Genomic DNA, 25,216 nt, shown 5'->3' with positions numbered 1-25,216 from the left:
TCCTTATTCAGTTGTCAAGTTGTTATCCATAAATTAGCTCTACTTTGTCATCCGTCAACTTCTAAGTAATTCCTATCAAACAATTTATTTCGAACTGATCCATTACGTTACCTCTTATGACCAGCATAGATTGCTGGGGAACAGTTCTAACCACAAATCCAAGACTTGCAGTACAGGCAGTACCGTATTCGACGTAACAAGTGCCCAGGGCGCTCTCAAAATTAGAAATAGGGGGCTCCTATTAGAATATTATTTTGGTGAAAAAAACAGAGTTGAAAGATAAATTTCGTTGTTTATGCTGACAGCCTGAAATGTTAATAATACGACAGATATATATTTCCAGAAATTAATTGCCCATAATTAAGGGTGCATATAACACACGAGTGCGTAGTATACGTGAATAAATATGTCTTGTGTACATTGATCAATCTGGAGGGGTGCTAAGTGGGATTGTTCACTAGCCAATATATTAGCAAATGTCACCGTGGGCGCTTATTAGAGCGGGGCGCTTATTACGTCGAATACGGTATTTGAATTCAATGACTCTACCATTTAAGATTTTGTGGGGTACCCAGTTTCTCATGTAATGACCACGGAAAAGCCTTTAGTTCGCACACTGCTTAGTTTTGTTGCTCATGAAAACTGTCTAGTCAGTCCCAGATGAATTCTGAGGGAAAATTATCAAAATTCTGTGGCTAAAATTGCACAATTCAGTGGTACATTCTGCAGTAAAACATAACCATTTCCCTCTCAAAAGGTAATATTAACAGATGTTTTCCTTCAAAATATTATTCTCTTGCATTTAGACATTTCAAGACAAAATTGTGCAAATAAATATAGTATCACTAAATTTTATTTTATTGTTTGAAAATATGAAAAAATAAGTGTATTGCTTGATAAAATAAAGGCAGATTTTTTATTTTTACTGCAATCATGTAGGAAGGTACATTTTCGGCAACTCTTTCCAGGGTTTCCCCTGACGCAGAAGTCTTGCGTATATGACTCTCAATTAAGGAAAAATACGTCCAGAAATAAATGACTGCGTCATGACTGACGCAATTTCAAAATATCTATGTTGTTGTTTGCCAACTACTCACCTGAACTTAATTTATCATGTTTATTAACATTTTCCGAAGACAATATATGCAAACGTCTTAAAATATTTTTGTCTCCCAAATATTCATAGGCTGAATCAAGGTGACTCTCAGATATTGGAGTCTAGGGGGAACCCTGTCTTTCTGCAATCGCAGAATCACAGAATTAGTCTGTGACTGTTTAATGGGTACAAATTGTAACAATTATTGACACAACCAAGGACATTCACAAAACATATGACATGTTCCATACAACCACTGAAAGGACATTTTCATTTACAAAATTTTAAAGTAAAGGTTTCTGTGTTTTAATTGAACCAAATTGTCTCAATTTGTTCACATCACTGACAACTGGAATTGTTTTCTTGATTAAACATGTAATGTTTGAATAACCAGAATATAAATGTTTGGTTGGTTTGTTGTTTTACGCCGCACTCAGCAATATTCCAGCTACATGACGGCGGTCTGTAAATAATCGAGTCTGGACCAGACAATCCAGTGATTAATTTCATGAGCATCGATCCATGCAATTGGGATCGATGACATGCATCAACCAAGTCAGCGAGCCTGACCACCCGATCCCATTAGTCACCTTTTACGACAAGCATAGTCGCCTCATACCGCAAGCATGGGTTGCTGAAGACCTATTCTTCCCCGGAATCGAATATAAAAGGTAGAGAGTGTATGACAAAAGCAAAACTGATGAATGACTCTGTCACTGATTCTTAGATCAACCTAAACATTCCAGGTCCACATGTGAAAGTTTGATGGGGTCCTTTCAGGCTGAGTGGAAATGTACCATGTTATGGTTAGGAAAACTGGAATGTGTTATGCATATTAGGTATCGTGTTAACATGTCTGACAATTAGCTTTTTTTTCTTATGGTTGCAATATTTTTGTTTTTGACCTTATGGTGTGCGTAAAATGGCGAAAATGAACAAGTTTTTGTTCAAATATTACAGAAAAAAAATTCTTAAAAATTTCTAAAATCCCATTTTCTTCTTACCTCAATATTCATTTTTTATGGCTTTCAAAATATGCAAGTGTTGAAAATATGAATGTCTTATTCTCATTTACGTGAACATATTTCGTGACAGAACTTTGTGAAAAGTATTGTTCACAGCTTCAATCATGCAGTAGGATTTCCTGGACTCTATATAGTGCATCTTGTAAACTATGAAAAGGGTGCAAAAAATTCAAGTTGTAAGTTGGGGGAGATTTTCTACTGGCATTGAAATCCCCATCTATAGTAGGATAGAGACTTCCAAGCATGTGCAGTGCCTCAGGTTGCCTGGGGGCGGTCGGGTAGCCTAGTGGTTAAAGCGTTCGCTTGCCACGCCAAAGACCCGAGTTCGATTCCCGACATGGGTAAAATGTGTGAAGCCCATTTCTGGTGTCCCCCGCCGTGATATTGCTGGAATATTGCTATAAGAGGCGTAAAACCATACTCACTCACTCACTCAGGTTGCCTGACTCTACTATGTTCATACCTTGGACACCCAAAGGCAAAGGGAACCGAAAATAGATAGACCTAGGTAAATACCTTGTGTAGATCCTAAAGGCAATTAAACAATTATTAGTCCCAATTATCTGCCCCAAAAAGATTTCAATGAACATTAAAGGAAAAAAAGTAGTTATCATTGAATGGATCACTGAAAATTGGTGATGCCACCAGGCCATTGTTCACGGACAGGGTAAGCATGTCCTGCTCTACTGGGAGCACCTGCCACTGGCACGATGTACATGAAAAAGTATGTTTGTTTATTGCCCAACGCGGCACAGCAGTGCTCCTGCCGTACTATGCCAGCCTATTAACAATCAAGTCTTGACCAGACAATCAAGTGATGAAAAAAATGGCCTTGTATGTCAGGGTTGGAAATTGGCACTAGTCCTATAGTCCTTGCCAAACTGTCCAATGGTAAAGGTATCATAAGGACTAGTAGAAAATTGTCATTTTTAAGGGTTTTGCTATATGTTATCATTATAAGGACTAGTGGACGAAAACTGTTAGTTTCTAACGCTGTATGTCGACCTTTTACAGTTCTAGAGGGCAATGACCTTGTCCTATATGGAATATATTCAATGGGTACATGATCTGAATATTGCTTTGATTGTTTCATAATGGTGTAAGATGCATGGATACCAGCACTAATGAAGGTTGTCAGGTACTAATATCAGTTACAGTATATTGTGTAATCAGAGCCAAGTGGGTTAGCACTAATCATATTAGTTTAATCAAGCGCGTAAACCTACAGGCTGTAGAGGCGGAATCCTATCACACTCAACCTGTGTAATCTTCCCGTATCAACTACTAGCATCGACAAGGAAATAAATCTATCAAGGACTCCTCGGGACATTAAGCTACGCCCGGCTTGCATGTCCAGGAATCATTTGCATGGGACTAGGGTAATTCAAACTGCATATTTCTGTGGCTGATACCCATGTCATGTTAGCTGACTTTGGATAGATTTCAGAATTTACATGCGACTAGGCAGACTTGACACTGTTATTTAGAAATTGATTTGTGTTTCTTTTTTTTAATTTGGTACAATATATTAACAACACGCTATTGTGACGATTAATGTTATAATTGCATACTCGTATATGCAAGGGGTTGGTGTATGATTCTTGGTAGGAAGTGACAACTTGGAGACGAGGGCTTGTGGTATATACAGTTTTACTTTATACAGGTAGATATGTACATACAAAAATCACTATGTGCCAGGTCAGCACATAGTGGTAGTGGTTGTTGTCTTGGTGCCCCCGGAGCACCCAGCCTAACCCTAGCTAGGCTAAGGGTAAGACCTTTCTCTCTTTCTCTCCCTCTCTCTGATTTTCATCTCTGGACCAAGGCTTTTATAGCCAAGGTCACCTGACATTTAGTAAGTCATACGTATAAGCAACATTGACATACTTGCAAATCTTGTTCAGGATGGCAGATAGTCGATGTACAATACAATGAGGATTAACAAATGGGATTAGCAATAAAAAGCCTTGGTCCAGAGATGAAAATCAGAGAGAGGGAGAGAGAAAGGTCTTACCCTTAGCCTAGCTAGGGTTAGGCTGGGTGCTCCGGGGGCACCAAGACAACAACCACTACCACTATGTGCTGACCTGGAACATAGTGTCTTTTGTATGTATATATCTTCTAGGGGTGACTAATGAGGCATTTTTGACTATTGCGATACTATTGCGATAGTTAAAACAACTAATGCGATACCATTGCGATAGTGGCCCTACTATTGCAATACTATTGCGATAGTTTTCACTTGCAATTATAGCAGGCTTTAGCAGCATATATTTCAGCATTTTGACTGACACCATCAAAATAATTTTAACTTTGTGATCCTATTTGTAAAGAAAACAAGAAAAGAAAAGAAAACAAATTCAAATTGACCTCTCAAAAACATTTTAATACAAATATCTGGGTGCCGTCTTGTCAAGTGGTCGGTCAGATTAGTAGTATTTCCTGAATACTTTAGAATTATCCGACAGATTCTACAACTTACTTTTTGCTTGTCTGTCTCGTTTTGCGTTTTGACAAAGCCAAAATGGTCCCTTACCCACGATTTGCCTGTCTTATTGGTGACAATTTCAAACTGACATGTGGCATCCGCCATCTTGTCAATGTTGCCTAGCGACGAGTAGCTAAGGGACGTAACTCTAAATCAAGCAGACAAAGTCGTACAATCCAAACGAAAGCACGACAGAGGTTCGATGATCATAGGAGTTGTTTCTATGTTTTTTAGGAAAGTAAATGTACCAAACAAATTAACTATCGAAACTATCGATAGGTAGACAAACTATCGCCAATAGTATCGATTGTTTCAAGTTGCAATCGATAGTGTACTATCGTGAGACAAGCAATCACAATCAATCGATAGTTCGATATATCGTTACACCACTAATTAGCATCTTATAAAATAATGGCAATTACGTGTTTCAAGGCATATACATGACATGGCTCCGGGGTAAGTAGCCTTTGGAATAATATGTTCATTCAGACAATAGTTGTCGAAAATCAGTCTCTCTGACAATATATTCAGATCTATGGCATGTCTTGGCTGTAGCGGGGCACGGGTGGCCCAGTCGTCTTGAAGGCACTGCGATTTGCTGTGCAGAGTTGTGTCCCTTGAGCACGCCAGAAACCTATGATTGTGGGTTCCAATCCCGGTTCGCCCCAATTATATTTCTAGGTTTGTCAGCACCATACCCGTTTCACCGAAGTGGTAAACGTCTGAGAGTCCTGCAACACTTGGGGCTTTTCCTCCCACATTAAGCTGACACGCCGCGATATAACTGGAATACTGTTAAAAGGGCGTTAAACCAACTCACTCACGAGTCCAAATTTACTTCCTGGGTAACACCATTCCTAGGAGAGAGGTACAGTCCTTTGTAATGTGATACAAATAATTACTCTTGACGAAAAATCATTCGTTTTGTTATACTGTATTTTAAGGCTGGCATGGGTAACTCGGGTACTTGGGTCGGGTGGATACTGAGTAGGACTTGGGTACCCACAGTACTACCAGGACCCGTGATTAGTCAATGTGATTACATCCCAGCCCAAGCAAAATTCACTTCAGAAATTTATGAATTTTTAAAACTGTCCTCTGTCTCATTACAGTAACTTATGTATTTTATTGAGATTACATATATTTCAACTACAGCTGCAAAACCAGGTATTGTTTTATTTTCAACTTTGAACCTAAATTTTCTTTTAAGAAAATAACTTTGCAACAAAGTAATGTTTATTGTAGGCAATTTATTTATTCAGCAGCCTGATTTTTTTCAAGAAAAGTTTGGGGTCGATGTACTTTTTCCGATAAAATCCCAGCATCCGAGCCCCATTCACTAACTCAGTGACCTGCAAGTACAGTATCACGAACAGTGCAACACAGGTCAGGGGTTTATCAAGGATTTTATACAATTTCCTTGGCAGGCAAATTGGGAATTTTATTACTATTTCTGTTCAAAATTGGGATTCTCTTAAATTGTCCCAATTAGTTTACTTATTGTCCTAATTTCTGAAGTATTTTAACATTGCATAATGCTTCTGTACAAAATTGTTAAACAGTGTATGAAAGCCTTCCCCTTCAATGGTCCTGTTATCAGTGAACTATTAGTCACCTCTACGTAGCCATAACATTTGTCATAACCATATCAACATGACTTGGAGTACAGATTTAATTCCATTTGGGGAATTTTTATTGACATATCCTGCAGTCTTGATAAACCCCTAGAGGTGTTACACACCAACCACCTAACACACATTTCTTTATTACAGACTTACCACTCAACAAACAATGTAACCTGTCATGCAAGACGTTTCAGTTTGTCTACATATCTGTATGTGAGCTATTACTGATACATACCTGTCAGAGCGTGCTTCAATATCAGATCGCCAGTTAATCAAAATTCCTTTGAATGAATCAAAGACCCGCTAGTGTTTAAGTATGCCATTGAATTGACAGGTTTCATAGACATGTGTATTGTCCTTAGAGACAGTAAACACTGGTATATTTGTCATATATGTGTGTCATTTTGACAGAGAGTTCACACCAGCTTATGTCTGTGTTGTGGATGATTCTATGCTTTTAGTTAGGACAGTGTTTAAATATAAATGTTTTTTGTCAACAGCTGTAGCAAGTCTTTGAAAGGCATTTAGAAGTGACACACATAAGGAAGAGAATTTATGGATGTCAACTTCTTTATTATGAGAAACACAACGTTTCGGAGTATAGCGTTCACCTGATGAAGGAGTAAGCATATACCTCGAGATGTTGTGTTCGTCATAATGTGGGCGGTCGGGTAGCCTATTGCTAAAAGCATTTGCTCGTCACGCTGATGACCCAGGTTCGAATCCCGACATGGGTACAATGTGTGAAAACCATTTCTGGTGTCCCCCGCCGTGATATTGCTGGAATATTGCTAAAAGTGGCTTAAAACGTTACTTACTCACTCACTCCTCATAATGTAGTAGCGACCTGGCGGTGCAATATAATTCTTTGGGTGACACCTTTTTTGTGAATTGTCCTAACTGATTTCACAGACCAAATCCAAAAGCCACAATCTGTAAATAAAACAAGCGTAGTGTAAATTTATTTATGTTTGAGCCTAACTGCTCCATCTTTGACGGAATAGAAAAACAGCATGATAAACTACACCCATCATGCCAACCGACCTTTTTGAATAGTCTGCACAGAATGTCAGCTTGCACTTAGATGTTGGGCTATCACTTACGTTTGGTCAACATTGGCTGTCAATTTTGCTCCAAAGTTGGTTTGACCGTCAGCCCAAAGTTGGATCAACATTGGCTACATTTCACTGGCCCAAAGTTCAGTCAATATTGATATGACATAGGCAAAGAAACATTAGCTCAACATTGGATTGATGTCTGTTTTGTTTCTCAATACCTTCCAGGCAGCTTGAAATGTTTAGCAAGCAATACATGCTGCAAGCTGAATTCTCGCTGAATTCTCGTTGAACTCCATCCATGAAAAAGCACGTCAACAAGATGCATCCTCTCTAATGGCAGGGTGCCTCTGGATACAGACCCATGCAACTTTATGCCTCCAAAAGTATAACTTGAGCCATTCAAATTTATATTTTTATTTCGACTGACCCAACTTAAATGTTGCAAAATCTGTAAACCATACATGTAAAATATAAAAGTTTGGCTCACAGATAAAAAACAGACTGCACAGTATTACCGGTACACTGTAAAGCATGATACAGGCTTGCACAATATATGTTATATGGTGATTCCCAAATTGAAGGTGCGGTCGGGTAGCCTAGTGGTTAAATCGTTCGCTTGTCACGCCGAAGACCTGGGTTTGATTCCCGACATGGGTACAATGTGTGAAGCCTATTTCTAGGGTCCCCGCCGTTATATTGCTGGAAAATTGCTAAAAGCGGCGAAAAACCATAGTCACTCACTCACTCACTCACTCCCAAATTGAAACAATTTAAGTTAACCCAGAACTCTTTACTTCGAAGAATTTTGTGTGAAACCAACAAACAATCAACAACTGTATTCCAAAGTTAACTAGGTTTACAAATCAGTATAAATTACTGCACAGCAAATACAATGCAGCATGCAATAGAGTGGTAGTACAACAGTCTGAGTGGCAGAATCAATTACAAAACATGATGGTAGTAGTGATAGTAAAAGGCTCAGACGCTTTGTAAACATGTATCCTATTTTCAGATTCTTTCTTCTTCTTTATTAATTTCTAGCATTCATAATTTTCTCGACACAATACAGAAATCAAGCACTGTTTTAGATGGTTTAGATCCTGGCTTCATGGTTTTCATTTGGAAAAATACTAACTCCAGTATGTATTGTTGTCGCCTTTAACGACAAGCATAGTCACCTTTTACGGCAAGCATAGGTTGCTGAGGACCTATTCTACCCAGGATCTTCACATGTCAGCTTGTAGTGGGAGGACAGCCTAAAGTGATATAGGTCTTACATGTTTACCACTTTGGTGAGCCCAATGAGCATGTGTCAGCGAGTCTGACCACCCGATCCTGTTAGTCACCTTTTACGGCAAGCAAGGGTTGCTGAAGACCTATTCTACCCCGGAATCTTCACGGGTCCTTTATGTTATGAATGCAGGAGAACATCATGTCTAAGTGCGTGAAATGCCTTCACAAAATCTATAAAGAGGCAGTAAAATCTCCCCCTTTTCTTCCAGCATTACGTCTGGATAACAGCCTGTAAAGTTAACATGTGATCTGTAGTGGAGTCATTTTGTCTGAAACCAGCCTGCGCATCACTAATTACATTATTACTTTCACACCAAATTTGAAGCGTCTTGGCTTGCCGTAAGAAGCGACTAATGGGATCGGGTGGTCAGGCTTGCTGACTTGGTTTATGCATGTCATCGTATCTCAACGGCGTGGATCAATGATGTCAATCACTGGATTGTCTGGTCCAGACTCGATTATTAACAGACCGCCATCACATAGCTGGAATATTGCTGAGTGCGGCGTAAATCAACAAACAAACAAAAACAGACAAACAAACCAACCAAATTTGAAGCCTTTTATTCAAAATGGAAATGGAAAGAAATATTTTGCAGAGAGTGTCAATCAGTGACATATCCCTGTAGTTGTTTGTATCATTTTTACTGTCAAATTTAAGTTAGGGGCATATGATACTTATACCCCAGCTGTTTGGGAGTGTAAGCGACTGGATAATTATATGCTGTGCAGTTTTGAAAAACTCTGTAGTGAGCCCAGGAGTTTTATTGTTTGGTAAGTTTGTGTTGCTAGATAACATTTCCTGTTCTGTCATGGGACAGTTGAGTATGCACAGATCATCTGGGTCAACAGTACTACAGTGGATGTTGTTGTCTGTAAGGGTATCTGTGCAGAGACGATTGATAGAGTGTGTTATCCACTGTTCATCTGTGATTGTGTCACTCTGTGAAACTCATTTCTTGCATGTATTAGTTTGTCTTTCTGTTTGCTTAAATATATCTGTTTCTTTTGAATGAAGGGTCTTCTGAAAAATAATCTTAATTTCCTAAATAGTGAAACATCTGTGTTAATGTCAGTGTGTGATCTTTAAAAGCCATGTGTTTTTGTTGTTTGAGGTGATCTTGTTCATTATTCCACCAGGGTGGTTGAGTATTATTTATCTGTTTTTAAACATGTACCACTGTATAATTCTCTTGTGTGTTCTGTCGCTTGATGAAACATATTTACTAGTTGTATATCATATCAAACAAACTGGAATGTTAGTTACTGAGGATATTGCTAAAGTTTGTGATGAAGCAGTTATTCTAGTCTTTTTTCCATGAAAACTTAATCTTAATTTCTTGTTTGTCTCTGTTCCTTTCATTTGAAGTGGGGCGGTCGGGTAGCCTAGTGGTTAAAGCGTTCGCTCGTCACGCCTAAGACCCGGGTTCGATTCCCGACATGGGTACAATACGTGAAGCCCATTTCTGGTGTCCCCCGCCGTGATATTGCTGGAATATTGCTAAAAGCGGCGTAAAACCCAACTCACTCACTCACTCACTCACTCACTCACTCACTCACTCACTCACTCACTCACTCACTCACTCACTCACTCACTCACTCACTCACTCACTCACTCACTCACTCACTCACTCACTTGAAGTGCATGTAGACCCGTGCTCCAGATAAGCTTTTGGTGTTGTGGGTATTTTCCCCATGCATTTTAAAATCATTGGGTATCAGTAATTCTATCTGGGTATTCACATTTCCATTACCAACTAGTTTTTACATATGTGGGTATTTAAGTTAAATATTTAAAAACTCTATTCATCTAGTCCCTGCAAACTGGTGTCGTGTGGGTTCGAGAGCTTTATAGGACCCCAAAATACCATGATACTTCCACAAGAAAGTGTGCTGGCAAATGATCATGGTGTAACTGTCATCGTGGAGTTTGGCAAGGTTGACGGAATACCCGTTTATAAGTTCAAAATAAGTTGGTGATTTGCTAATCAAATACGCAGGGTTACTTCCCAACATTTTGATGATATGCTCAAGTTTTATTTTTGTAGCGCATCTGTAATGTTCGTTGCATATTTGATAAGCTTGGATTATATTTTACTGCGTATTTCTGCATTTCTGATGCGTATTTTACGCAGATACGCAGCTTATCTGGAGCTCTGTAGGCAATATGAGGGTCGTGTAGAGTAATGAAATGGTGCAGTGTACTATTATTAGAGCGGCGTTAAACCCAACTCACTCACTCACTCACTCATGATCATAAAACCATTTGATTACTGTCCAATCAACCATGAGGATGTTTTTATGTCAGCATAAATTGTTTATTGAGCGAGCGAGTTTGGGTTTTCAGGTGTAACAAGGTCCGTCATTTAAATGTGGGTGCAAGACCAAAGTGATGAAGGTTTTACAGAGATCATACCACTTTGGTAAAACCCATGAGCACAGATGGAACCACTACTAATGTACAGTTATATAGTGTATTGTCAGTGTCCCTCGTGGAATTAACCGGTATCGTAACTATCAACCAACAAATGTACTCACCTCCCCAACCCTACCTGCTCATTACAAGGGCAGTAAATTTCCTTTCCTAAACAAAGTTCTACATATATCAGCATGTTTTTACCAGTAAATTTAGGCTTGAAAGGGTAATTCATGTAACTGCCAGTCCCTGTGGACCAGCAAATAAAGTACCTTATAAATCTTTGTTATCGAACAAAACATCGGTGATATTCATATAAGTATATTTTTCGAACAAAGTCAGCTTGTCTGTTGTCATCAGGGTTTTCCCCTTGTCTATTTCTAGGTTCAATATCGTTTGGTTAAGTGACTTCGTCTCTAAATATTAAAAAAAAGAGAGAAAATTGTGACAGAAGTTTGTGTGAATGATGTATAGATCTAACTGAATTACTGCAGAGATGACATCTTTGCACTGAAAATAATGTTTGAAGAATTAAAACTAAATAATTTTCATACATTTTTTTGTTTGTTTAAAGTTGGAACACTGTATATACATGAAAGTTTTTTTGCAAATTTGGCTTCAAAATGCATTACAACAGAAAAAATTGACAGATTAAGAAGCTACACTCCACAACTAGATACCCGGAAAGTGATCACCGGCAAAACGTGTTCCGTTGTGGAAAGTGTTCACCGGCAAAACGTGTTCCGTTGTGGAAAGTGTTCACCGGCAAAACGTGTTCCGTTGTTGAAAGTGTTCACCGGCAAAACCTGTTCCGTTGTTGAAAGTGTTCACCGGCAAAACGTGTTCCGTTGTGGAAAGTGTTCACTGGCAAAACGTGTTCCGTTGTGGAAAGTGTTTGACATGTGGAGTGGAAAGCATTCAGTGGGTTAGGATGGTGGTCCTTTGGTGCTGATGAACCACTGAATAGCGAAACTTCATAGTTGGCAAATGAATATTCTTTAATGAATAATGTAGAAGTCTTTATAAACTTTGAAAACTAAAAGGTTGTATGGTGAATACAGCAATCCTTTCTGTGGCTTTGTTTTTCAGATGTTTTTCTTCCGACTTTTTCAACGGCTATCAATAGTATTGCAAGTAAAGGGCTTATATTTTGCGACAAAGTATTTTCATGTCTTTGCTTTTACAGCATTGAAAAGGTTTTGACATTAATGCTTAGAGCTCGAAAAATATAGGAAAATGCTACACTGAAACAATGTTTGCAAATTTTACATCTCGTAGAGAGGTAAAATTCCCTTGTGGAAAGATCACCTGACATACATGATCAAAGGGGTGCGTTGTAGACCAGACAATCAAATGAGTGATATTAAGAGTAATGATCCACGTTGTCGGGGTAATATTACACACAATCAACCAAGTTACCAAGGCAGACCACCCGTGCCATTAACTCAACTAATGACAATCGCAGACCGGGGAAGATTCTGGGGTAGAATAGGTCTTCAGCAACCCATGCATGCCGTAAAAGATGACTATGCTTGTTGTAAAAGGCGACTAACGCAATCAGGTGGTCAGGCTCACTGACTTGGTTGATACATGTCATCAGTCCCAATTGCGTGGATCGATGCTCATGATATTAATCACTGGATTGTCTGGTCCAGACTCGATTATTTACAGACCGCCGTTATATAGCTGGAATATTGCTGAGTGCGGCGTTAAACAACAAACCAACCAACCAACCAATGACAATCGCAGGTTCCACTGAAATAGCCCATTCGGAACAGCTTTCGTTTTCTTCCTTTCAGGTCAAATGGGTTTCATGTGAAGTCGGAAGTATTGCCAACAGGGTCAAGGACACTGGACACCCTGGCTTGTGTTGCTGCTCAGGAAGGACAGGTAACCCCAGCAGTCATGCCTGCTTCCATGTCAGCCTTGTGTGATAGAATAGACAGAGAGAATAGGTTTAGGCTCACCTGGACCAAGGGTACAAGGGAGCATATGGGGAATTGTCCGTTATCCGTCCGTCTCAGAATCTAATGAAGCTGAATGAACGTGTATCTACAGGAAGATGTTTATTACAATAGGACATGATTTGTTAGTGGTGTTAAAAACTACACTTTTTTTTTTTCTTTTTTTTTTTATTGAATGAAGAAAGATATGATATGTAGAAATGACATGGTCATGCAGCTTAAATATATTGAAAATGGATAAAAAAAAATGTTTATGCATTATCTTTTCATTTCTGAAGCAAAAGCGCCTTTTGTAGGATATATATACTACTCAAAAGAAGTTAAGGATCACCCAATTCTTTCATATTGGTAATGTTAATCTGTCATGGCATGAGAGTTTAACTATTGTAATATGGAAGAATCAGGTGATCCTTAACTTCTTTTGAGTAGTATATATATATATATGGCACTACAACAGGATTCAGATTTTATATTATGGCACTGATAGACAGAGAACTAATTTTTTTTATGTGATGATACTTACACAAGTGTTTTTTTCAACAATGTGGTTTAGTGATATATATTAAGCAGCCAATTATCAGCCACGCTTTCCTTACTTGTTGACTAAAGATTAACTACAATTGATCAATTAGTAAGGCTCGATAGTTTGGTTGATTGCATGTGGTAAACATCTGAGACCTGAATCACTTCGGACTTTCCTCCAACATCAAGCTGACATGCCATGATATAGCTGGAATACTGTTCAAACCCAACTCACTCACTCACAAACAACAACCAACAAACATATATAACATCCAGCTCACAACCAACAAACATATATAACATCCAGCTCTCAACCAACAAACATATATAACATCCAGCTCACAACCAACAAACATATATAACATCCAGCTCACAACCAACAAACATATATAACATCCAGCTCACAACCAACAAACATATATAACATCCAGCTCACAGCCAAAAAACATATATAACATCCAGCTCACAACCAACAAACATATATAACCTCCAGCTCACAACCAACAAAAATCTATAACATCCAGCTCACAACCAACAAACATATATAACCTCCAGCTCACAACCAACAAACATCTATAACATCCAGCTCACAACCAACAAACATATATAACATCCAGCTCACAACCAACAAACATATATAACATCCAGCTCACAACCAACAAACATATTTAACATCCAGCTCTCAACCAACAAACATATATAACATCCAGCTCTCAACCAACAAACATATATAACATCCAGCTCTCAACCAACAAACATATATAACATCCAGCTCTCAACCAACAAACATATTTAACATCCAGCTCACAACCAACAAACATACATAACATCCAGCTCTCAACCAACAAACATATATAACATCCAGCTCTCAACCAACAAACATATATAACATCCAGCTCTCAACCAACAAACATATATAACATCCAGCTCTCAACCAACAAACATATTTAACATCCAGCTCACAACCAACAAACATACATAACATCCAGCTCTCAACCAACAAACATATATAACATCCAGCTCTCAACCAACAAACATATATAACATCCAGCTTACAGCCAACAAACATATATAACATCCAGCTCACTTGGAGAACTGGTGAGCAACAGCGCCTTGGTCCTTTGTGTGAGGGTGAACAGATGTTGATCTTTCTAGAAGAAGCTCTGCTTGTAGATAGAATTACCACTTATAATCAATTTCTATCAACATTCAACTAATTTAACAATATTCAGCAGATTGCTTTTGGTGAGCGGATAAGTGTACCACCCATGACAGTGTTTTCATTGCTCGATATCTCCTTTTGACATAGTATGCGTTGTCCCCTGCGTATGTTCATGTACCACCCATGTTAGTGTTATTACTGGGTATCTCTTACTGACATATAGTGTGCGTTGTCCCCCAGCCAGATGTGGAGGAGGCTGAGAAGGCTACAGCAGCTTCGGAGGCGAGCGAGGCCATCAGTATTGGTAAGCTCTCGACGACGTGCTTGGGAGCCGACGCTGTCGTCAAGCAGTCTCCAAAACTAGAGGCATCATGCACATATCACATCTTCCCCTCCGAGTCTGTCCTTACACAACAAGCAACCATTGTTAGCAGTAGTAGTACCATGATGTGGAACCCACAGAAATCAGCGTTTGAACGGAAACCTGCGAAAGGAAATGAAAAGGATGCTGGGATGAATTCCCCATTTAAACAACCGCGGTCCAATGTTAAGTTGTCTGTTAGAAGGGGTGACACAAATGGGAATCGGTCGAAAAGAAAATATGGCAAAGATGAGTTCCCTCCCTTGGCAACAGGTAAAATGGCTAAGGGAAGTGCGGTGAGAGAACACACATTAGCACTGATGGAAATAAAAGGGGAAACGTCAGAAGCTGAAAAAGAACCAGTGTTAAAAGTTCAGAGTCTCAGCTCTCAGGGCCGGAGTCACAGCACGGTTAGTTATGGAGAGTTACATGGGAGCAAGAAATCACGGAAAATGCGCACACCTACCAAAAAGTATTGCCGCTCCCCCATTGATGAGGGTGAGGCTCGACACGGGTCAGCAGGGCTGGTTGATCAGCTCCACCCAGGCTTCGAACTCTGTGTGGCAGAAGGTCCTCTTGAGGACGTGATGACTCCGGAAGGATTTGTGCCGTATCATCAATACTGGAATCACAACGTTCCTCAACGTGCGATCGCATTGACCAGAACAAAGAAGTGGTGTGTGGACTCGGATCACAATCTGAAGCACCTTGCGGAGATGGTTCTGGCAGATCCCCCGCCTCTCATGGCGGAGTTTGAGAATGGGTCTGGACAGCAGGTTCAAGGACCGTCTATCGCATCTGGGGTAAACCGAGTTGAGTTTGCTGTGCAGGAGCCACCAGTGTTGTTACTCACCGTGTTGATTTCGTCTAACTTCACATCCACTGTTAATTTTTACGTGTTCACGAGTTGTTGAATTATATTGTGAACTAATTATTTGTTTCATTTCAGCATGTGTTAGGGGTGTCATCATTCACACAGACCCGTGAAGATCCAGGTTAAAAATAGGTCTTCAGCAACCCATGCTTGCTGTCAGAGGCGACTAACGAGATCGGGTGGTCAGGCTTGCTGACTTGGTTGATACATGTCATTGTATCCCCCATTGGGTTGATCGATGCTCATAATGTCAATCACTGGATTGTCTGGTTCAGACTCAATTGTTTAGAGACCGCCGTCATATATCTGGAATATTGCTGAGTGCGACATTAAACAACAAACAAACAAACTGATAATGATAGCAATAATAGTCATTAGTAGAGTGCTTGTTTCCCATAAGTGTTAACTGCTCAAAGACAGTAAGGAAAGAACAATTCTTTGATTCAGTGGTATGCCTGGCTGAAGAGTGAGTGAGTGAGTTGGATTTAACACAGCTTTTAACAGTATTCCAGTTATATCATGGCGTGTCAGCTTAATGTGGGAGGAAAGCTCGAAGTGATGCAGGTCTCAGACGTTTACCACTTCGGTGAAACCCACAAGCACGGGTATGGTGCTGACAAACCTAGAAATATAATTGGGGCGAACCGGGATTCGAACCCACAATCATAGGTTTCTGGTGTGTCCAAGGGACGCAACTCTGCACAGCGAATCGCGGCGCCTTAGACGACTGGGCCACCCATGCCCCCCCTGGCTGAAGAAGTGAGTCTCAGCTGAATCTAAATACATTGGAGATGAGCTGGAAGATTATTCCACAGTACTGGTCCATCTTTGTCAAAGGCTTGATCGCCGAATGTCCTGGTGCATGACTTTGACGCTGACAACAGATGCAGGCTATCTGATCTTTGAGATCAAGTTTTGATCAGAGTTTCTAAAAGTATTATATTTATGATTTGTTGCAATAATGCCTGGGCTAGCATTACCTTAGTGTCTAGAACAAAGCAAAATGCTAATCAATCTGTAAAATATGCTAATTTCACACAAAAACTGCAAATCAAGTACATGTTCATTCACATCATATTATGACTTAAATAACACGATAGCAATATGTGATGTACCAATACGCGAGCTAGGGGTATTGTGACTTTTAACAGTTATAGTCTAATGGTCAGTTGGAAAGGAATTCCTGCATGTATTATGTATTTTATTGCAGGGCATGCTTACCCATTTCATGGACACCTGGTGTCATCACTGCATTTCAGTGATCAATTCGTATACTTTTCACTGCTATTTTGCCTTTTGCAAATGATGGAATTTGTTTTGGTGATGACTTGTGTCAAGTGGCTATTACAAGGTAATCATGATGTCAACTAAAATAAACTGCCTTGAATATTTGAATTTCACTTTACCAACTTCATGTGAGTGTAAACCTTTCATAAAACAATAGTGTCATGATTACAAAGTCAACCTATTCTTGCTTCACCTATGTTTAATTCTATGATCATGATGGTGTATATAACATTTTGCCTGAATTACTAATTTGTTTGCCACAAGGTATTTTCGCCAAATGTTTGTTTATTTTAGCACTAACACAAAATTCTAACATGCTACGTTGTTATATTGTTTTATTCATTACACTTACTATTCACATAGTGTGTTCTTGTGAACAGGCTGAAATAACACTATTAATGTTAAATGTGGTAACTGAAATTTGTTCTTTTATACTTTCTTGGTTTACAGATCGTCATGTCGTAGGTGGGAACAATTTATACGAAATACGTAACTTATATGAAATTTTTTACATTTCAGATCAGAAATCATATTTATGTACATGTATATATATTTTGTTCCAATTTAAATTCGACATTTTGTAAATGAATATGTTGATGTTTGATTTTTGTTGTCCTTTCTCTGTATCATTCTGCCAGCCTTAATAGAATGTTATTGGAAATATAATATCTGAATGGTAGTGTTGTTTTTGCATTGTTGGGGACCTATGCTGGGGCCCGTTCCACAAAGCGATCTCAGCACTACAATTGTCGTAAGTCAGTGTTATAGAATGGGAGTTACGATCGACTTAGCGCTAAGATCACTTTGTGGAACGGGGCCCAGGTTGTAAGAGGTGATGGGGTGACAAGACTTGTTTGAGAGCATGTCATCATACCCAGAGGGCTTTGATTGTTGCTTAAAATAACAATCACTTGATTGTCTGGCCCATACTCAATTATTTACGGGCCACCTTCATATAGGGGGGAATATTGCTGAGTACATGTCATCATACCCAGAGGGCTTTGATTGTTGCTTAAAATAACAATCACTTGATTGTCTGGCCCATACTCAATTATTTACGGGCCACCTTCATATAGCTGGAATATTGCTGAGTACATGAAAACTTCAGAATGAATAATCATATTGACAGATCAATAAGCTCAATAAAGTTTTATGAAGTATTTAAGTATTAACAATACATTTTCTAAATGATATCATGATGTATGTTTTCTCTTTTATGACCAATTGTGATTTCAGTGCAAGAACTGTTTCATTTTCTGTTGTTTCTTTTGTAAGATGTGGTATAATGTTGTATTTCAGATGTGGTTTGATACAAATGGCCGCGCGTATGTCAGCCTAGCAACTCGCTATGACCCTGTTACAAAGTAGTTAGAAACCAGGTATCAGTCTTCCTTCCAACTGTCACTAACTCCTGTACGTTCTTATCGAAAGTGTCTAACTGTGTTCTGTATCCATGTTCCTGCTTCCATGGCAACTAGACCTAGACGGGGATTCCGGGTTAGAATTGGCACAAAGCAGCCTATGCTGGTCATCATCGGCGACTTAATGGATCGGGTGGTCAGTTAGTAGTGGGACTATACACCGATGCATTGGCGGATCGAGTTATTTTTACAACTTGATTCTTACCTGAAATGTACTCTTTAATGAATGTTACACCATACACTAATTACTTGTAAAAATGAGTAGTGAAAACGTAAATATTTTCATCTATTGCGCCTTGCTTGACACTGCCAACAATAAATCGTTAGTTTGCCAGGTATTTGGCCATGCTGTCAATGAAAAAGATGGCTTATGCACCACAGATAAGAGCACATGCAAGGTATAGTGATATGTATCGGGTCGCACAGTTAGTTTATCATCCAAAACTGGCTCCCACAGGAGATATCGCTGCAATGAAATTACCTCACAATGCTTTGCAAACCATTGTGACGTCACTGGTTACCATGACGTCACAATCAAATGACATCACTTATGGCTCTCTATGTATTGTCCCAGCCTAATGGTCAGGCTTGATGACTTGGTTGATTGCGTGTCTTTTAGGGCTGGGATGAGTCCAAATTTACTACTCGGGTACCCTACCCCCTATTAGTAGTATTACCCGACCCTACCCGCTGTAGTTGGGAACCAAATATCTGATTGGGAAAAGTTTTACTTCAGCCCTGGAAAAAACTGTTCAGATACATGTATCAAACAATCAGATCATGCGTATACTGAAGTTGACTGAAGCTTTGTCTTTACTCAAACACATACAAGTCAAAAGGAATTTGTGCATCGCCAGAAAGAAATGCAAACATTAGCGACTTGTAGTGTTACCACAGAGCTATAGTGACTATACAATATAATATACAGTGAGTGAGTGAGTGAGTATGGTTTTACGCCGCTTTTAGCAATATTCCAGCAATATCACGGCGGGGGACACCAGAAATGGGCTTCACACATTGTACCCATGTCGGGAATCGAACCCGGGTCTTCGGCGTGATGAGCGAACACTTTAACCACAAGGCTACCCGACCGCCCCATATAATATACATGTATCAGGTGACTAACCACGGGTCTGGGTAGTCATGTGGGTACCCGAGTCCTACTCAGGACCTGCTCGACCCGAGTATCCCATCCCAGCTCTAGTGTCATTGCAGCCTAATGGCATGGATGGTAGCACATAACTTCAGTCTCTGGTTTGTCTGGACCAGACTCAATCATTTACCACGTCCCCATCATTTTGTGGGAATATTTCTGGATGTGGCATGAAGCAGTAAACATAGACCTGGAGACAGTCAGAGCTTCAGATTGAAAAAATAATAATCTAGAAATGCATACAAAAGCAAGTCTAGCCTGCTCAAGCCAGCTCTGCATAGGGAATTTTTTTATTTTTAGAGTCAAGAAGGATATTGTGTAATATAAGATTTCAGAGACTAAATGTTAGTCTATACCGGGCCACATGTAGTCTGAAGCACTGCATAATAACCTTTAAGGTGTTTTGTATAGAATTATCTGTGGTTCCTTTCCACGCACCGCATGTGACTAACATTGTTGTTTTGTATGTGCATGAATGTATCGGTCCTAATAACAGAGTTAATAACGATTTTCTGTATATGTTTGTATCTATCAATGCATACCTGGTGACCTCAGATTCAAACAATGCATACCTGGTGACCTCAGATTCAAACAATGCATACCTGTTCAGTCAATGCATACCTGTTCAGTCAATGCATACCTGGTGACCAGGGATTCAATCAAAGCATACCTTGTGACCAGGGATTCAATCAATGCATACCTGGCGATCAGGGATTCAATCAATGCATACCTCGTGACCAGGGATTCAATCAATGCATACCTGATAACCAGGGATTCAATCAATGCATACCTGGTGACCAGGGATTCAATCAATGCATACCTGATAACCAGGGATTCAATCAATGCATACCTGGTGACCAGGGATGCAATCAATGCATACCTGATAACCAGGGATTCAATCAATGCACTCATGGTAACCAGGGATTCAATCAATGCATACCTGGTGACCAGGGATTCAATCAATGCATACTTGATGACCAGGGATTCAATCACAGTATACCTGTTGACCAGGGATTCAATCAATGCATACCTGATAACCAGGGATTCAATCAATGCACTCATGGTAACCAGGGATTCAATCAATATACTCATGGTAACCCAGGATTCAATCAAACCATACCTGGTAACCCAGGATTCAATCAATGCATACCTGGTGACCAGGGATTCAATCAATGCATACTTGGTGACCAGGGATTCAATCACAGTATACCTGTTGACCAGGGATTCAATCAATGCATACCTTGTGACCAGGGATTCAATCAATGCATACTTGGTGACCAGGGATTCAATCACAGTATACCTGGTGATCAGGGATTCAATCAATGCATACCTGGTGACCAGGGATTCAATCAATGCATACCTGGTGACCAGGGATTCAATCAATGCATACCTGATAACCAGGTATTCAATCAATGCATACCTGATAACCAGGGATTCAATCAATGCACTCATGGTAACCAGGGATTCAATCAATGCACTCAGGGTAACCAGGGATTCAATCAAAGCATATCTGGTAACCCAGGATTCAATCAAAGCATACCTGGTGACCAGGGATTCAATCAATGCATACCTTGTGACAAGGGATTCAATCAATGCATACTTGGTGACCAGGGATTCAATCACAGTATACCTGGTGATCAGGGATTCAATCAATGCATACCTGGTGACCAGGGATTCAATCAACGCATACCTTGTGACCAGGGATTCAATCAATGCATACCTGGTGACCAGGGATTCAATCAATGCATACCTTGTGACCAGGGATTCAATCAATGCATACTTGGTGACCAGGGATTCAATCACAGTATACCTGGTGATCAGGGATTCAATCAATGCATACCTGGTGACCAGGGATTCAATCAACGCATACCTTGTGACCAGGGATTCAATCAATGCATACCTGGTGACCAGGGATTCAATCAATGCATACCATGTGACCACGGATTCAATCAATGCATACCTTGTGACCAGGGACTCAATCAATGCATACTTGGTGACCAGGGATTCAATCACAGTATATCTGGTGACCAGGGCTTCAATCAATGCATACCTGGTAACCAGGGATTCAATCAATGCATACCTGGTGACCAGGGATTCAATCAATGCATACCATGTGACCAGGGATTCAATGAATGCATACTTGGTGACCAGGGATTCAATGAATGCATACTTGGTGACCAGGGATTCAATCACAGTATACCTTGTGACCAGGGTTTCAATCAATGCACTCATGGTAACCAGGGATTCAATCAAAGCATATCTGGTAATCCAGGATTCAATCAAAGCATACCTTGTGACCAGAGATTCAATCAATGCATACCTGGTGACCAGGGATTCAATCAATGCATACCTTGTGACCAGGGATTCAATCAATGCATACTTGGTGACCAGGGATTCAATCACAGTATACCTGGTGATCAGGGATTCAATCAATGCATACCTGGTGACCAGGGATTCAATCAACGCATACCTTGTGACCAGGGATTCAATCAATGCATACCTGGTGACCAGGGATTCAATCAATGCATACCATGTGACCAGGGATTCAATCAATGCATACTTGGTGACCAGGGATTCAATCACAGTATACCTGGTGACCAGGGCTTCAATCAATGCATACCTGGTAACCAGGGATTCAATCAATGCATACCTGGTGACCAGGGATTCAATCAATGCATACCATGTGACCAGGGATTCAATGAATGCATACTTGGTGACCAGGGATTCAATGAATGCATACTTGGTGACCAGGGATTCAATCACAGTATACCTTGTGACCAGGGTTTCAATCAATGCACTCATGGTAACCAGGGATTCAATCAAAGCATATCTGGTAATCCAGGATTCAATCAAAGCATACCTTGTGACCAGAGATTCAATCAATGCATACCTGGTGACCAGGGATTCAATCAATGCATACCTGATGACCAGGGATTCAATCAATGAGCTCATGGTAACCAGGGATTCAATCAATGCACTCATGGTAACCAGGGATTCAATCAAAGCATATCTGGTAACCCAGGATTCAATCAAAGCATACCTGGTGACCAGGGATTCAATCAATGCATACCTGGTGACCAGGGATTCAATCAATGCATACCTTGTGACCAGGGATTCAATCACAGTATGCCTTGTGACCAGGGATTCAATCAATGCATACCTAGTGACCAGGTATTCAATCAATGCATACCTTGTGACCAGGGCTTCAATCAATGCATACCTGGTGACCAGGGATTCAATCAATGCATACCTTGTGACCAGGGATTCAATCAATGCATACCTGGTGACCAGGGATTCAATCAATGCATACCATGTGACCAGGGATTCAATCAATGCATACTTGGTGACCAGGGATTCAATCACAGTATACCTTGTGACCAGGGTTTCAATCAATGCACTCATGGTAACCAGGGATTCAATCAAAGCATATCTGGTAATCAAGGGTTCAATCAAAGCATACCTTGTGACCAGAGATTCAATCAATGCATACCTGGTGACCAGGGATTCAATCAATGCATACCTGATGACCAGGGATTCAATCAATGAGCTCATGGTAACCAGGGATTCAATCAATGCACTCATGGTAACCAGGGATTCAATCAAAGCATATCTGGTAACCCAGGATTCAATCAAAGCATACCTGGTGACCAGGGATTCAATCAATGCATACCATGTGACCAGGGATTCAATCAATGCATACCTGGTGACCAGGGATTCAATCACAGTATGCCTTGTGACCAGGGATTCAATCAATGCATACCTGGTGACCAGGGATTCAATCAATGCATACCTGGTGACCAGGGATTCAATCAATGCATACCTGGTGACCAGGGATTCAATCAATGCATACCATGTGACCAGGGATTCAATCAATGCATACTTGGTGACCAGGGATTCAATCACAGTATACCTTGTGACCAGGGATTCAATCAATGCATACCTTGTGACCAGGGATTCAATCAATGCATACCTTGCGACCAGGGATTCAATCAATGCATACCATGTGACCACGGATTGACACAAGGAGCTACATGAAACTAATCCATATATATGATATTTCTCACGACGAGCATGGTGAAGATTAATAATACTGTTCAAAGCGGTATCCATCTTAATTCACTCACTCACTCACTCATTATGATGTATGCTGGCAACTATATTCGTGTTAAAGTCAACTTACGAATGACCACATCAACATTTCCCTGCATGTCTCTGTCTCACTGAACTGTATGCGTGTGCTGTCGATTGTAAACTATCTTTCTTTCAAGTATACAAGTTGTAGTAAAATATTATTTTCTTTACTGACTTATTAATGTCAAGAAAGGATTTTTAGTGTGGCAATATTGATTATTATCAGACAGAATGGGATTGTTGTTCCATCTAACTTGTTAAAATGTGTCTCTTACTACCAAATGTATATAATGTATAAAGGTAATATATCCCTGTAACAATTTTTGCACATACTTGAATGCCATCTGGCCATAGCAGTTTTGCTGAAATATATTCCTGACTTTGTCATCCATGTAAATTTGTATAAACTGCATTTTCTAAGTCATTTATTAAAGTCTCCCTTTCCAGGTGACCTTGACCCCAAGAACACTTGATGGCCTGTCATGGAGGGAGAAGCTGGAGGTTCTTCGACAGATTAACAAACCACGGGAGAGGATAAAACGAAGACCGCTTCGACTTACATTCTACAAGGCTCATGCAGAGTGTGAAATGATTGGTTGTCGAGATCCCTTGTCACATGACCAAGTCTCACATCGACGCAGAGTCAGACATTTAATTGAGCAAGCAAAGCTTAAATGTCCTGTTCGACCAGTTGAGAATTTTGTGTCTTCTAAATCAAAATACTGGGTAACTGATCCCGAAACGGGGTTAGATGTGCATTTGAATATTACTCGTCCAAGGTTTTCTTTCAGCAAGCAGCAAGCAGGATGCCAACCAAACACACCCAGAGATGGTGTCCTAAATGATGAAGACACTGACTTTAACAAAATTGAGTACCGACTGGTCCGTAGTCCTGAGCAGGCAGCGATTGGACTGCCGTTGTTGAAATGGGAAGTGTCTTTGCATCAGTGTTCTTCCCCAGGACTGATTCCCAGATCACAGACTTGCATCTACCCTGAGTGAGTGAGTGAGTGAATGAATGAGTGTGAGTGAGTGAGAGAGTGAGGTTTTACGCTGCTTTTAGCAATATTGCAGCAATATCATGGATGTGGACACCAGAAATGGGATTCATACATTATACCATGTGGGGAATCGAAGTGGGGTCTGAAGCGTGATGAGTGAACGCTTTAACCACTAGATTACCCCACCACCCCTCTACCCTGATGGAAGTACATGAGATTATGTAACTTGTGAAAGACAACATATCATAGGCGTTTGTATAAGCCTCAATTTGTCTAACTAAGGTGCCACACATTGCTATACAAAGTTGTCTCCCTTACCTCATGCAAGGATCCTCTAGATGT

General features: G+C 40.1%; 2 protein-coding genes across 3 annotated transcripts in view; both read left to right on the top strand.

The window, feature by feature from the left end:
- The window catches only part of LOC124152407, a 28,376-nt gene extending 3,922 nt beyond the window's left edge, over positions 1-24,454 (top strand). The window contains exons 2-5 of one of the 2 annotated variants that reach the window (XM_046525335.2): positions 12,798-12,888; positions 14,887-15,810; positions 18,468-18,547; positions 24,321-24,454. In XM_046525335.2, coding sequence (XP_046381291.2) covers positions 12,798-12,888; positions 14,887-15,810; positions 18,468-18,536 — 1,084 coding nt within the window. In that variant the 3' untranslated portion in view covers positions 18,537-18,547; positions 24,321-24,454. Of the gene's footprint in view, positions 1-12,797; positions 12,889-14,886; positions 15,820-18,467; positions 18,548-24,320 lie in introns of both variants that reach the window. The other variant, XM_046525334.2, reaches the window with a different exon arrangement.
- On the top strand, positions 19,658-22,689 carry LOC125376899. The gene has a single exon (XM_048389323.1). It carries the CDS (start codon positions 20,337-20,339, stop codon positions 22,686-22,688), a length of 2,352 nt encoding a protein of 783 aa, XP_048245280.1. The 5' UTR covers positions 19,658-20,336; the 3' UTR covers position 22,689.
- Positions 24,455-25,216: the final 762 nt, after the last annotated feature.

The sequence above is a fragment of the Haliotis rufescens genome, unplaced genomic scaffold (genome assembly GCF_023055435.1).
Source record: "Haliotis rufescens isolate VD_foot unplaced genomic scaffold, xgHalRufe1.0.p SCAF_8, whole genome shotgun sequence".
NCBI classification, from domain to species: Eukaryota; Metazoa; Mollusca; class Gastropoda; order Lepetellida; family Haliotidae; genus Haliotis; species Haliotis rufescens.
The sequence above is the reverse complement of the archived record's forward strand: the minus strand, read 5'-3'. Positions and strand labels throughout refer to the sequence as shown.